The 16,176-nt window shown below is 47.0% G+C and overlaps 1 protein-coding gene across 1 annotated transcript in view; it reads right to left on the reverse strand.

The window, feature by feature from the left end:
* Nucleotides 1-2,751: 2,751 nt before the first annotated feature.
* IFT122 (intraflagellar transport 122) overlaps nt 2,752-16,176 on the reverse strand; it is a 55,356-nt gene continuing 41,931 nt past the window's right edge. Inside the window, exons 26-29 of the mRNA XM_075183713.1 lie at nt 6,525-6,653; nt 6,003-6,082; nt 5,063-5,227; nt 2,752-2,943 (exon numbers count right to left, since the gene is read on the reverse strand). Coding sequence (XP_075039814.1) covers nt 2,854-2,943; nt 5,063-5,227; nt 6,003-6,082; nt 6,525-6,653 — 464 coding nt within the window. The 3' untranslated portion in view covers nt 2,752-2,853. The remainder of the gene's footprint in view (nt 2,944-5,062; nt 5,228-6,002; nt 6,083-6,524; nt 6,654-16,176) is intronic.

A 16,176-nucleotide genomic window follows, 5' to 3' on the forward strand; every position in this document is an offset into this window, starting at 1 on the left:
AGCATTGTCCGTGTATATGATGGGGATAGAAGAGCTGGAGAGCAGCCAAGCACTGTCTAAAATTATAGCAACGCCCCCATGCATGCTGGTCACACCCACTAGCGGCGTGGTGTGGAAACCCCCCTCTACAAATCCTGCAGGGGGGGGGGGGGAGTTTAAGAAGAAATTAAAAATATCTAAATATTTTTGAACTATTGAAAAAAAATATTTATTAAATTAATTATGCATTTTTTTCATTGATTTTCTTCTGGTATCGCCAACAGAACCAGTAATGTGGCAGTATATGTGTATTCCCAGATGCACCATTTAGAATTAACATTAACTGATCCGCTCTGGCTGATACTAATGATATTTAAAGTAAGTCACAGTGGTTCCAGTACAGGTCTGGTTTGGTAAGATGTTAATTGTTTTGTGTACTGATCCCTCAGTAGCTTGTCCATGGATTGCAGTTTAGAGATATCATTAATCCTGTCAATCATCTAATGACCTGAGACATTGAGACACGGTTCCATCTCTTTTTCTGCGGACTAAACCTTTGGAAGGAGAAGGAGTGCGAGGAAACAGATCTGCTCACCTCTAATTATTAAAGTAGACAAAGTAGATCTAATTGTTGTAGACACCTATCTATCTGTTTGATTCTCTCTCTTTTGTGGAGAAAGTGGCAATAACGTAACATAAGTGTGAACTCACAAATTTCAACCCTAACAATAGTTTTAAGCAGAGACATATTATTAAAAGGACAAAATAAGGATTGTTCGCCATTAGTCTGCCCAGTAATGGACTTTCTATAGAAAAATAACTTCAATGACAGATCCTTGGATGTAAAAAGTTCCCTTGTTTTCAAGAGAAGAGGGGGGGTTCTTTCAAAACAGAGTTGCCCATTTTACACACTGACAGAATAAATGAAAACAAATGAATATCATTTAAAAGGGCGTTGGGCCATTGCACACGGCCAGTCCGGTCAGCAAGCACAGAGACAGTAGTCCTATTAGGGTCTGGAATTGTGCAGGACTTTTGCACAATTTTAGGCGTTTATGGCCCAGGGTTTGAATCACATCATTACTGTTTTTTTTATATAGCGCCACTGATTCCGCAGCGCTGTACAGAGAACTCACTCACATCAGTCCCTGCCCCATTGGGGCTTACAGTCTAAATTCCCTAACATACACACACACAGACAGACACACACACAGACTAGGGTCAATTTGTTAGCAGTCAATTAACCTACCAGTATGTTTTTGGAGTGTGGGAGAAAACCAGAGCACCCGGTGGAAAGGAAACCCACGCAAACACGGGGAGAACATACAAACAGATAAGGTCATGGTCGGGAATTGAACTCATGACCACAACGCTGTGAGGCAGAAGTGCTAACCACTGAGCCACCATGCTGCCCCAATATAGACCAATGGAGGAGCAGGAGGGGAGGTCAGGTGACTTCCTTCCCAGGTGATGGAAAATCAGTTACATTACTGCTCATATTCCTACATTTTATGCAGATCTGTCCCCATTCATTGTTTTGTCCCCTGTTATGTCTCTACCATCATTACCTGCATTTAACTCCTGCAAACCAAATCATCGGTTTCATTTCCATGTATCTCTATTGTTCCTTCTGTGATGTAAAGTTTATGCCGCTGTACTAACACGATTGTGTTACCAGCTCTACCTCTCTGCACATGAAATGTCTTTATCAGATAACAAATTAGCTGACATGGGCCTAATTATTGCTAGACTATATCAGTCAGTCTAGGTGGGATGTATTTGTTCTAATCTTCATCTGCTACATCCAGAAACTACCCGTACAATGCAACTTGCTGATGTTATTTCTCACTCCTTCCTTCTGTTTATTTGCTTTGGTTCGTTGCCGTTCATTCTCAAGCCCCTTTCAATTGGCCCAATGCCCCCTGTGGCATTATCCTTAGAATCACTACATCCTTCCTGCCCCGCATGACATTGTTCCTTTATCCACATTGCCCCCTCACTACTCGACTCTCCTCTAATTAACACTCACAAACCTCTTTCCTATGTTTGTTCCTGAACTGCAAAATCCTCAACCTCTCGGCACAAAATGTGGCCTTTTAAATCATACGATATCTTTTCCTCTCAATCCTCCGGCTTCTAGCGGACGGTGATATATCGCCAAATCCAGCTCTCTGCCCCCGTTTACAATGAATTTTATTTCAAAATGGAACAATAGAAATCCAGCAAATCTCAAAATATATCACTGGTCTTCCATCACTTCCCAAATCCTTTACATGTGTCCTGAGGAATCCAGGTTTTATCTGAAACAACCTAATCTTCATCCATGACCTCTTCATCCTTAACAACCTCAACCTACTGGCAATGACCGAAACATGGCTCTCATAGACACTGCCTCACCTGCAGCCCTTGCCGATGGTGGTCTGCACCTTACCCACACCAAAACATTCTTCTACTGCTGAACTCTATTGTGAACTTGCAGGCAGGGTCTTTTACCCCTTTATTTGGTCATACCAGTCTGGCTTTAATATTATTATTATTTTTAGAGTGTTGTGGAGTATGCTGGCTCTGTAGAGATAAATGTATATAAATAGATTCTCAAGAGAATGTATCATTGTACCGGTCACTGGTTCTACATTCTCAAGAACCTTCGTTCACCGCACAATATGGCCGCCTCCACTGTGTGAGCAACAGCTGCTCTTTAAGGCTGTATCCATCATAGGGAGAATATTGCAACCAATAAAAAGTAAACACATTGTCAATAAGCAGACAGGAACTTTTTACAAATGATTTAATAATTTATAAAAAAAAAAACAATAAAAATAAAATGAATCCTTTGTTTTGTTGGATCTGGTGTAGTGCTCGCTGTCCCCTACGTCACTGGCTGGTCTCCTCAATGGGTTTCCGGCAATACGGACAGCAGTTATGTTGCAGGACCAGAAGTTCGTAGTCTTCTGCGTGGAACATCTGGGAGAAGAGAAAGGACAATGATCAGTACAGGAAGGAGCTGGGACAATAAGCTGAGGAGCAGCTAGAAGACCAGCAACGCTCTGAGCTCTAATGGTTAGTGCTCAGTACAGGAAGGAGCCTGGGACAATATGCTGAGGAGCAGCTAGAAGACCATCAACGCTCTGAGCTCTAAGGGACAGTGATCAGTACAGGAGGGAGCCTGGGACAATACGCAGAGCAGCGTCTAGAAGACCAGCAACGCTCTGAGCTCTAAGGGACAATGATCAGTACAGGAAGGAGCCTGGGACAATATGCTGAGCAGCGTCTAGAAGACCAGCAACGCTCTGAGCTCTAAGGGACAGTGATCAGTACAGGAAGGAGCCTGGGACAATAAGCTGAGGAGCAGCTAGAAGACCAGCAACGCTCTGAGCTCTAAGGGACAGTGATCAGTACAGGAAGGAGCCTGGGACAATATGCTGAGGAGCAGCTAGAAGACCAGCAACGCTCTGAGCTCTAAGGGACAGTGATCAGTACAGGAAGGAGCCTGGGACAATAAGCTGAGGAGCAGCTAGAAGACCAGCAACGCTCTGAGCTCTAAGGGACAGTGATCAGTACAGGAAGGAACCTGGGACAATATGCTGAGGAGCAGCTAGAAGACCAGCAACGCTCTGAGCTCTAAGGGACAGTGATCAGTACAGGAAGGAGCCTGGGACAATACGCTGAGGAGCAGCTAGAAGACCAGCAACGCTCTGAGCTCTAAGGGACAGTGATCAGTACAGGAAGGAGCCTGGGACAATATGCTGAGGAGCAGCTAGAAGACCAGCAACGCTCTGAGCTCTAAGGGACAGTGATCAGTACAGGAAGGAGCCTGGGACAATATGCTGAGGAGCAGCTAGAAGACCAGCAACGCTCTGAGCTCTAAGGGACAGTGATCAGTACAGGAAGGAGCTGGGACAATACGCTGAGCAGCTAAAAGACCAGCAACGCTCTGAGCTCTAAGGGACAGTGATCAGTACAGGAAGGAGCCTGGGACAATAAGCTGAGGAGCAGCTAGAAGACCATCAACGCTCTGAGCTCTAAGGGACAGTGATCAGTACAGGAGGGAGCCTGGGACAATACGCTGAGCAGCGTCTAGAAGACCAGCAACGCTCTGAGCTCTAAGGGACAATGATCAGTACAGGAAGGAGCCTGGGACAATATGCTGAGGAGCAGCTAGAAGACCAGCAACGCTCTGAGCTCTAAGGGACAGTGATCAGTACAGGAAGGAGCCTGGGACAATACGCTGAGCAGCGTCTAGAAAATCAGCAACGCTCTGAGCTCTAAGGGACAGTGATCGAAGCAGAACTCAGAGTTCTGCACCAATCAGAGTTCTGAACTCTGCATTATAAACCATTTACTAATCTTCCTTTCAACGCACTAATATACCTCAACACAAACACCTTCTAATCTCATTGTGCTAGGTTACCTGAGGTCACATTAGGCCCTTTCCTACTTATGTATTACTCAGTGTTACTGTCTATCAGCGATTAACTAACTGGTTATTATAATAATAACACAAATGTTACTAATATTAAAGTGAATGTAATTATTTTTCTTTATAGAAGATAAGTTGTACTTTAGGTTTGTGGTCATTAAAGTGTATTTACTGTTACTAATAAAAATCAATGTCACTAATTAACGGAACTTTAGTTATTATCTTAAAATGAAATTTGTGCTTATGAAAATGTCCTTTGTAAACACGCAGCTCTCCCTTCCTGTGCAGTGGGGGCTTATACCCTCAGGACCCCTTGTCCAGCGCCATGTGGACTCCTAAGGAAACTGGACCTATGCAGAGGAGGACAAGATATACCAGCGGGGGCCTCTGATAGCCCCCCACATGTCATGCTGCCACCTCTTTAGAGATGTGAGGCATATGGATGTCCTAGAGCATAAGATTTGCAGTATGTTGCTAAAAAAAAGCTGCAACATAATTCTTCACTCTGATCAGCAAATTGCGAACTCCTCTGTGGAGGTTTAACTTCCTCGGAGGAAGGGGGATGGGGGCCCCCAGCATAGAAGGAGGGGGTCTCAAGCAACGGGACCTATGCTATGAAGGGAAATAATATCTGCCATCTCTGGGCATCCAGACAATACGTACCTGGAAGCAGGACTGACACATGGTGATGGAGACATCGGGGAGCAGGGACCGGTAATACTGCCACTTCAGCGGCCTCGGCCAGCGTTTTACCATGACGTCCCTCCGGCTCATCGACCTCAGGACTGTGTGAGACACAACCACTGGGACAAACTCCGAGCCCCCTTGCTACAAAGTGAATGTATGAAAAGCGATCTTTAGAAGGAATGGGATATAGGTAAGATGTGTACATTTTATAAGACTGTGTCACTAAGCGTCACCAGAGTAATCCTAAAATGAGGCGATAAGATGGCCCATCTGGACCCATACACACACACACACCATCACAAAAAGGTCACTTAGGTGGGGGCGGGGCTAACCAAGACACGCCTCCACATGTGTCATATAGGCTGTATTAGTCCAACTTAACCAATCAAGACTTACTGCCGGAAATCCTACCGCATACATTACATATATAGCACCAATGTTTGGTTATTGTGAATACTTTAAGTCTAAGGTGGAAAGAAAATATTCACGGTTTATTCTTTTTAAAATCTGGCAATTATATATATTTTTAATATTTTACATTTTCAAGGAGAACAGGGCAATCCATGATAGGGACCGTGCCCAAAAGTGCTGCAAATACCGGATAATCTACAATGTGTAACAAGATCATAGTACATACAGGTGCGATAGGGGAAGATCTCCAGATTTTCTTCCAGAGAAAACTATTTTAATCAGTCCAATTTCTGGTCATCCAAGATCTGTTTTTAGGCGGTCAGACTTCTATATAATTTTGAATTATAAATCTGTCACACTTTGCACTCGCTCCACCCGTCTGAGTTGTGTCTTTACATAGGCCAGGTCCACTTGTGACACATAACAGTATTTTACGACACAGGGTCTGTATGATACCGGAGTGCAAGCTGTAGGGTCACAGTCCTCACGTAAACAGGAAACTTACCTCAAAACTTAGCTTAGCTGAGAAAGGGTCACCGTCCAAAATGGTTTCTTCATCATCGTCCAGTCTCAACGTTTGTGTGTCTTATCAATGTTTAAGGCCATAACTTGAAAACAAGTAGAGCTTACTATGTACAGTAAACTTATATAAGGGAGATTAGGTCACCCGGACAGAATGTAATGATCACAGACCATGTATTTTTTGACATTTAGTTTCTTCTAACCTGTAGCTGGTGTCATTGCCTTGAAGTCATATCGTGGAAACAAAGCTATGTACAAACTCACATTCTTAATGGGGTCAGCTATTTGTACACTTGTCTTTCAGCTCAGCCGCCCCTGACAACTCTCTCCACAGTGCAGTTCTCAGCACCACCCTCAACCTCAGTGTTTTGTGATTGGCTGATTCTGCTGTCCATCATCAGAAATCAGTAGCTTACCCCATCTCCCAGTGCGTAATCACAGCCTACCATCATACATTACAGCTACCCGCCATACATCTTACACCTCCAGCCGACAGTAAGGATACCAGCCGAGGACATTTCCTGCCATCTGTCCTTTTTGGCGTTGCTTCTCGGAGCTTCCAGGTCGATAAGTGACATGGCCTCATCGTCGGAGATTCCTTCTTCCAGGTAGAACTCGACCAGAGGCAACACTTCTGCAGGTGAAGGCGATATAAAGCTAGACTAAGCAAGACTGCAGTGTCAAATGGAACATAGCAATAACGACAGAGCATTAACAACATATTAAAAATATTTGAAAAAATATCTGGGAATTTGATTACATTTCAGGATAATGTCGCCTCTAGATGGCAGTGTTGCAGTATATAGACATTGTACAAAAGTAAGCAAAATGTCAGTTTAGAGAAAAAACAAGCCCGTGCTCGGTATATGCCACATTATATATGGTACCAGCTGCGTGGCAATATAAATGCCCATATATGTATACAAAACCAAAAGACAGTTGTCAGCGCTTATCCTTTACACTGCATATATGTGTGTGTCTAGCAAAATGAAAACATGAGGTATTAGTTCATATTTTGATCAAAACATTTAAGCCTGTGTCCCGGCGTCTCGCGTTTTGTTTCAAAATATTGGCTTATTGTCATAGCAGCTGTCCATCAAGCGTATTTCAGGCACATTGGGGTGTGGCTCACAAGCCAGCCCTTGCTAGATGTAAACCCCTATACCTGGGAGGTGAGTGCATCTGATTTAACTGCATTTTAATGGTGTTTAAAGCATATAGGTCAGTGTAGGACCTGCATATAATGAGGTGCCCTTGACGCTGGGATGCAGGCTTAAAAGTTTTGATCAAAAAATGAACTAATACCTCATGTTTTCATTCAGCTGCCAATCACCCGTATAAGTCTGGGTCTACAATGAAATAAAAGTTCACTAAGCAGAATAATTTGCACATCTATGTTTTTATATAAACATGAAGCCCAGACAAGCCCTGCATTGATATAAGACATATCCTCCCTTCAAGACAAGTTATCTTCTAGGGGATAACCAGCTAATGATCCCAACAGAATGATGCATAGAAAATGATACAGGGCACAGACCAGTCAGCAGTAGCTTCTCTTATACAAGTACAAGCTAAGGGAACAGTGTGGATTAAATTAATACATTGCAAATCCAGGAATCACAGACACAAGACTCAACCATATCATAGAATTAGGCAAACGATGGCTCTTCGGGCTATTGTCGAACAATAACGCTCAGCATGACCAGACACTTTCCTATAATGGACCCTGTACAGGTGGCTGCCGCTCAGTGTGCAAAGATACAGACAATTACAGGAGATACAGACAATTACATGAGATACAGACAATTACAGGAGATTCAGACAATTACATGAGATACAGACAATTACATGAGATACAGACAATTACATGAGATACAGACAATTACAGGAGATTCAGACAATTACATGAGATACAGACAATTACATGTAGAATCAAGAATATAAATAGTTATTTATCAGTTCTACAATTAGATTGGTCTATTATTGGAGTGAAAAAAGGAAAAATGAATTCTGTGAAAAAGAAAAAGAGCCGATAAGGTAAACCTTGAATAGACTCATTAATGTCAGCTATAATACCCTCCAGGATAAACCTCAAATCAGCTTCTAAGGTGAGAGGTAATCTGCGTCTTCACCGTACATGTTTGCTGAGTGTGATTACAGGGGATGAGCGTGTAACGTGCACGGGGGAGGCGACTGCAGACGTTAGAAGACTTATTTTATTATACCGTGTAAGAAACACAAAGGTAACCGATAGCAACCAAACAAATATTTATCTCACCGACACGAAGCAGGTCTGCAGTAAGACGTGACCCCCCCACAATGCTGGGAGCCACTGGGCAATAACTACGGCAACTGTCCAGTGGCTGCTAAAGTTTGGGGTAACCAATAATTTAATCAAGGGGGCAATTGCTCGCTTACACAGGGCCTGATTCATTACGGAGAATGAACGAATTGTGCAATATTTTAAAAACGCACCTAATTGGGGTATACGTCTGTATTCAGCTAGTAGTGTAGCTGAAGAGACGTCTCTTGGTGAATACGGGTGTAGGGACGTTCTGCACGTACGGCACTGGCCGTATTGAGACAGACAACACTGCAGGATACGTACAACACTTATGTGCAATATAAAGTCCCAGCAGAACGCACAGAAAAAAAAAGGGTAATTAATTATTGTCACCGTTTAATAATCGTCATTAATAATAAAACATTTTTGTTTTTAAAAAAAAGTGTTTTTTTCATTAAATACATTTATCATGAGGTTACTAATACCCACTGTATATAACATGCATTATTACAGTTGCTCTACATTGCAAAGACATGTTATAAAAAAAATGTTAAAAAACACATTTTATTTTAGAAAATATTCGGTTTTGGTGGAAGATCTGAACAGATTTACTGAGCAATGAGGCAGAATATCAGAGGGCAGTTACATTATCATGGCACCATAGGGGGTAATTTAAATGTTTTACATGGGGATGTTTGCCCTGTAATCCAATTACATTTTAATATAACACTTTAGAATGTAAGTTCTGCACAAGATACATTAGAAGTGGTGAGTGAGAGTCTATATATTACTAATGGCGAGTGAGGGTCTATATATTACTAATGGCGAGTGAGAGTCTATATATTAATACTGGTGAGTGAGAGTCTATATATTAATAGTAGTGGGTGAGAGGTAATATATTAATAATAGTGAGTGTAGCCTGTACATTCACATTAAAGACTCGGAATTTGCTGGCGCTATATAAATAAATGTTGATGATGATGATGATGAACATGGATCATTTTCTAGTTTCTCAGCAGACGGTCTGTGTAAAATCAGCTTCACTATTTATAGATTTAAATGACAGACAAATCACCTAACTGACTGCTAAACACTGTTGTGCAGATTAGTGAAGGATTAACCCACTGTCCTGTAATTACTGCTGAGGGTGGACGCTCTGTTTTACACACAGCACATTCCATCAGCCTGGAGAGAACTGGAGGAATCTGCCTGTAGGCTTCACAGGGTAAAGATATTGGACCGAGGAGAACGGATGGGGGACCGGATAACGGATAGGGTGAGGGGGATAACAGACAGGGGGAGCAGAGGAGAACAGACAGGGGGAGCAGAGGAGAACAGACAGGGGGGGCAGAGGAGAACAGACAGGGGGAGCAGAGGAGAACAGACGGGGGGAGCAGAGGAGAACAGACGGGGGGAGCAGAGGAGAACAGACGGGGGGAGCAGAGGAGAACAGACGGGGGGAGCAGAGGAGAACAGACGTGGGGGGCAGAGGAGAACAGACGGGGGGAGCAGAGGAGAACAGACATGGGGGGCAGAGGAGAACAGACATGGGGGGCAGAGGAGAACAGACAGGGGGAGCAGAGGGGAACAGACAGGGGGAGCAGAGGGGAACAGACAGGGGGAGCAGAGGGGAACAGACAGGGGGAGCAGAGGGGAACAGACAGGGGGAGCAGAGGGGAACAGACAGGGGGAGCAGAGGGGAACAGACAGGGGGAGCAGAGGAGAACAGACAGGGGGGGCAGAGGAGAACAGACAGGGGGAGCAGAGGAGAACAGACAGGGGGAGCAGAGGAGAACAGACAGGGGGAGCAGAGGAGAACAGACGGGGGGGCAGAGGAGAACAGACAGGGGGAGCAGAGGAGAACAGACAGGGGGAGCAGAGGAGAACAGACAGGGGGAGCAGAGGAGAACAGACAGGGGGAGCAGAGGAGAACAGACAGGGGGAGCAGAGGAGAACAGACAGGGGGAGCAGAGGAGAACAGACAGGGGGAGCAGAGGAGAACAGACAGGGGGAGCAGAGGAGAACAGACAGGGGGAGCAGAGGAGAACAGACAGGGGGAGCAGAGGAGAACAGACAGGGGGAGCAGAGGAGAACAGACAGGGGGAGCAGAGGAGAACAGACAGGGGGAGCAGAGGAGAACAGACAGGGGGAGCAGAGGAGGTCAGACAGGGGGCGCAGAGGAGGTCAGACAGGGGGCGCAGAGGAGGTCAGACAGGGGGCGCAGAGGAGAACAGACAGGGGCGCAGAGGAGAACAGACAGGGGGAGCAGAGGAGAACAGACAGGGGCGCAGAGGAGAACAGACAGGGGCGCAGAGGAGAACAGACAGGGGCGCAGAGGAGAACAGACAGGGGCGCAGAGGAGAACAGACAGGGGCGCAGAGGAGAACAGACAGGGGGAGCAGAGGAGAACAGACAGGGGGAGCAGAGGAGAACAGACAGGGGGAGCAGAGGAGAACAGACAGGGGGAGCAGAGGAGAACAGACAGGGGGAGCAGAGGAGAACAGACAGGGGGAGCAGAGGAGAACAGACAGGGGCGCAGAGGAGAACAGACAGGGGCGCAGAGGAGAACAGACAGGGGCGCAGAGGAGAACAGACAGGGGCGCAGAGGAGAACAGACAGGGGGGCAGAGGAGAACAGACAGGGGGGCAGAGAAGAACAGACAGGGGCACAGAGAAGAACAAACGGGGGCGCAGAGGATAAGTTTATTTGTTTAAACATAATGAAAGCTGTTACTCTCTTTAAGGTAGAGAGAAAACACTGTTTAATAAAAAGTGAGCAGGGGAAGAGGATTTGTTTGCCTTATAATACAGAAGAGGAGTGACTGAGCGGTTGGAAGCTGGTAATCACACGTCTCAGTGTTATTACCACTTAAAGTGTCAACTGATTTATTTTTTTTTCCTTTTACAAAAAAATCCATTTACCCCCAGACGACCTGAAACAAGCCCGTCCACACAGCAAGCAGCATTGTACATCACTAAACCTAGTATATAAACTTATTTCTATAAGAGCTACTGGCAAGAATAATACATATGTGGAAATAAGAATTTATTTTGGACAAAACTGTAATGATGGGAGAAGGATTTATTGAAGGATACTACGACCAGTTTAAGTCCTGGGGTATATTTACTAAACTGCGGTTTTGAAAAAAAGTGGAGATGTTGCCTATAATGTAGAATGTGCTCAATAAATAATAACTAGAATCCGATTGGTTGCTATAGGAAACATCTCCACTTTTTCAAACCCGCAGTTTAGCAAATATACCCCCTGGGGCTTGTTCACAAGTGTTTTGTGACGGCTTTCAAACGTTTGATTCGCTTCCTGTGTTCAGGATCTGGCAGTAAATTAGTTTGAATTGTATCTCAGTTAAAGTTAACAAAATAAAACGCTTCACATCAGCTACAAAAATCCTCGATTGTAAACCGTTTAAAACAGTTTGAAGTCTTCACTAGAAAATGCAACAAAATAAATCTGTGTGTGAGAATGAGCCCTTTAATGGATCATAACAGAACCCAACAGCTCACACTCAGCTGCCGGGTAAATGTAAATACAATGTCAAATATATTTAAAGATCTGTCATGGTGGGTTTACATATATATCTATCTGTGACTGTTACAAGTTGCCTTTTACTACGGTTCATTGGCCCTTTAAAGGAAAAACATGTTGTGCATATACGTTGGGTTATTTCCCTTGAACAGTCTGTGACACATATGGACGTAGTTTTCTCTGCATATTTGTAGTTACAGATTTGTGTACAGGACTGCTGGGGGCTGTGACGCTTCAAACAGATTTGTCTTATAAAAGTCAGCGAGGGAAAGATCTCTACAGCTCACTACAACCAAGGAACATAAATCAAGACCAAATGAAGGTACTGTGGTCTTCAGGGGCTGTAGTATAGCAGTGATTGGCAATAAACAAGTATATACAATATACCAGTATGCTTGTTGCCGTGGTTACACTGGTTAGTGCCGTTTTTGCCATCGTTGACCCTTCACCTGTTTTTGGCTAACAAGCTGCAAAGAACTTTTGTATGAAAAAACTAATAAATTAAATGCACACAGAATATTGTACTTTTCATCGAGACACAATAATAATATCAGCACCACAGACATTACTGTAACATGTAAATAATGACAATACATATATTACAATGTCAGTCTGGTTACTGTACAGGGTAAATATATGACATTTCTAATGGGAAAATGTGTGTGGTCCTTCCCCAGGCACAGCTGTAAAATGGGATAGTCAGAAATCATCTGGATGGATTACAGGATGTTCTCCCCCAGATATCTATGGATTCCACATCCATCACATCCTTCTACTGCAACTAATCATCTTATAGTGACAGAGAGCTACACTACAGAGATATGTACAAAGCATGGTCCATGTACAACCACAGAAACGTGGAAACGCAGAGCACCTATATATTCACCACGTTATTCTATCGTCATCATCATCATCATCATCATCCACTGATTCCGCAGCGCTGTACAGAAAACTCGCTCACATCAGTCCCTGCCCCATTGGAGCTTACAATCTAAGTTCCCTAATATACACACACAGAGACTAGGGTCAGTTTAATAGCAGTCAATTAACCTACTAGTAAGTTTTTGGAATGTGAGAGGAAACCCACGCAAACACGGGGAGAGCACATCCATACCTCTCCTCAGTGTGTGCGGTGACGCGTGTTACACCGTCCTCTCCTCAGTGTGTGCGGTGACGTGTGTTACACAGTCCTCTCCTCAGTGTGTGCGGTGACGCGTGTTACACCGTCCTCTCCTCAGTGTGTGCGGTGACGCGTGTTACACCGTCCTCTCCTCAGTGTGTGCGGTGACGTGTGTTACACCGTCCTCTCCTCAGTGTGCGCGGTGACGTGTGTTACACCGTCCTCTCCTCAGTGTGTGCGGTGACGCGTGTTACACCGTCCTCTCCTCAGTGTGCGCGGTGACGTGTGTTACACAGTTCTCTCCTCAGTGTGCGCGGTGACGTGTGTTACACCGTCCTCTCCTCAGTGTGTGCGGTGACGTGTGTTACACCGTCCTCTCCTCAGTGTGTGCGGTGACGTGTGTTACACAGTTCTCTCCTCAGTGTGTGCGGTGACGCGTGTTACACCGTCCTCTCAGTGTGTGCGGTGACGTGTGTTACACAGTTCTCTCCTCAGTGTGCGCGGTGACGTGTGTTACACCGTCCTCTCCTCAGTGTGTGCGGTGACGTGTGTTACACAGTCCTCTCCTCAGTGTGTGCGGTGACGCGTGTTACACCGTCCTCTCCTCAGTGTGCGCGGTGACGCGTGTTACACCGTCCTCTCCTCAGTGTGTGCGGTGACGTGTGTTACACCGTCCTCTCAGTGTGCGCGGTGACGCGTGTTACACCGTCCTCTCCTCAGTGTGTGCGGTGACGTGTGTTACACCGTCCTCTCCTCAGTGTGTGCGGTGACGCGTGTTACACCGTCCTCTCCTCAGTGTGTGCGGTGACGTGTGTTACACCGTCCTCTCCTCAGTGTGTGCGGTGACGCGTGTTACACCGTCCTCTCCTCAGTGTGTGCGGTGACGTGTGTTACACCGTCCTCTCCTCAGTGTGTGCGGTGACGTGTGTTACACCGTCCTCTCCTCAGTGTGTGCGGTGACGCGTGTTACACCGTCCTCTCCTCAGTGTGTGCGGTGACGTGTGTTACACCGTCCTCTCCTCAGTGTGTGCGGTGACGCGTGTTACACCGTCCTCTCCTCAGTGTGTGCGGTGACGCGTGTTACACCGTCCTCTCCTCAGTGTGTGCGGTGACCTGTGTTACACCGTCCTCTCCTCAGTGTGCGCGGTGACGCGTGTTACACCGTCCTCTCCTCAGTGTGTGCGGTGACGTGTGTTACACCGTCCTCTCCTCAGTGTGCGCGGTGACGTGTGTTACACAGTTCTCTCCTCAGTGTGCGCGGTGACGTGTGTTACACCGTCCTCTCCTCAGTGTGTGCGGTGACGTGTGTTACACCGTCCTCTCCTCAGTGTGTGCGGTGACGTGTGTTACACAGTTCTCTCCTCAGTGTGTGCGGTGACGCGTGTTACACCGTCCTCTCAGTGTGTGCGGTGACGTGTGTTACACCGTCCTCTCCTCAGTGTGTGCGGTGACGCGTGTTACACCGTCCTCTCCTCAGTGTGTGCGGTGACGTGTGTTACACCGTCCTCTCCTCAGTGTGTGCGGTGACGTGTGTTACACCGTCCTCTCCTCAGTGTGTGCGGTGACGTGTGTTACACCGTCCTCTCCTCAGTGTGTGCGGTGACGCGTGTTACACAGTCCTCTCCTCAGTGTGTGCGGTGACGCGTGTTACACAGTCCTCTCCTCAGTGTGTGCGGTGACCTGTGTTACACCGTCCTCTCCTCAGTGTGTGCGGTGACGCGTGTTACACAGTCCTCTCCTCAGTGTGTGCGGTGACGTGTGTTACACCGTCCTCTCCTCAGTGTGTGCGGTGACGCGTGTTACACCGTCCTCTCAGTGTGTGCGGTGACGTGTGTTACACCGTCCTCTCCTCAGTGTGTGCGGTGACGCGTGTTACACCGTCCTCTCCTCGGTGTGCGCGGTGACGCGTGTTACACGTCCTCTCCTCAGTGTGTGCGGTGACGTGTGTTACACAGTCCTCTCCTCAGTGTGTGCGATGACGCGTGTTACACCGTCCTCTCCTCAGTGTGTGCGGTGACGCGTGTTACACCGTCCTCTCCTCGGTGTGCGCGGTGACGCGTGTTACACGTCCTCTCCTCAGTGTGTGCGGTGACGTGTGTTACACAGTCCTCTCCTCAGTGTGTGCGATGACGCGTGTTACACCGTCCTCTCCTCAGTGTGTGCGGTGACGTGTGTTACACCGTCCTCTCCTCACTGTGTGCGGTGACGCGTGTTACACCGTCCTCTCCTCAGTGTGCGCGGTGACGTGTGTTACACAGTCCTCTCCTCAGTGTGTGCGGTGACGCGTGTTACACCGTCCTCTCCTCAGTGTGCGCGGTGACGTGTTACACCGTCCTCTCCTCAGTGTGTGCGGTGACGTGTGTTACACCGTCCTCTCCTCAGTGTGTGCGGTGACGTGTGTTACACCGTCCTCTCCTCAGTGTGCGCGGTGACGTGTGTTACACAGTCCTCTCCTCAGTGTGTGCGATGACGCGTGTTACACCGTCCTCTCCTCAGTGTGTGCGGTGACGCGTGTTACACCGTCCTCTCCTCACTGTGTGCGGTGACGCGTGTTACACCGTCCTCTCCTCAGTGTGTGCGGTGACGTGTGTTACACCGTCCTCTCCTCAGTGTGTGCGGTGACGCGTGTTACACCGTCCTCTCCTCAGTGTGTGCGGTGACGCGTGTTACACCGTCCTCTCCTCAGTGTGTGCGGTGACGCGTGTTACACCGTCCTCTCCTCAGTGTGTGCGGTGACGCGTGTTACACCGTCCTCTCCTCAGTGTGTGCGGTGACGTGTGTTACACCGTCCTCTCCTCAGTGTGTGCGGTGACGTGTTACACCGTCCTCTCCTCAGTGTGTGCGGTGACGTGTGTTACACCGTCCTCTCCTCAGTGTGTGCGGTGACGCGTGTTACACCGTCCTCTCCTCAGTGTGTGCGGTGACGCGTGTTACACCGTCCTCTCCTCAGTGTGTGCGGTGACGCGTGTTACACCGTCCTCTCCTCAGTGTGTGCGGTGACCTGTGTTACACCGTCCTCTCCTCAGTGTGCGCGGTGACGCGTGTTACACCGTCCTCTCCTCAGTGTGTGCGGTGACGTGTGTTACACCGTCCTCTCCTCAGTGTGCGCGGTGACGTGTGTTACACAGTTCTCTCCTCAGTGTGCGCGGTGACGTGTGTTACACCGTCCTCTCCTCAGTGTGTGCGGTGACGTGTGTTACACCGTCCTCT

This window comes from Mixophyes fleayi, chromosome 8 (assembly GCF_038048845.1).
Source record: "Mixophyes fleayi isolate aMixFle1 chromosome 8, aMixFle1.hap1, whole genome shotgun sequence".
In the NCBI taxonomy this organism is placed as follows: domain Eukaryota; kingdom Metazoa; phylum Chordata; class Amphibia; order Anura; family Limnodynastidae; genus Mixophyes; species Mixophyes fleayi.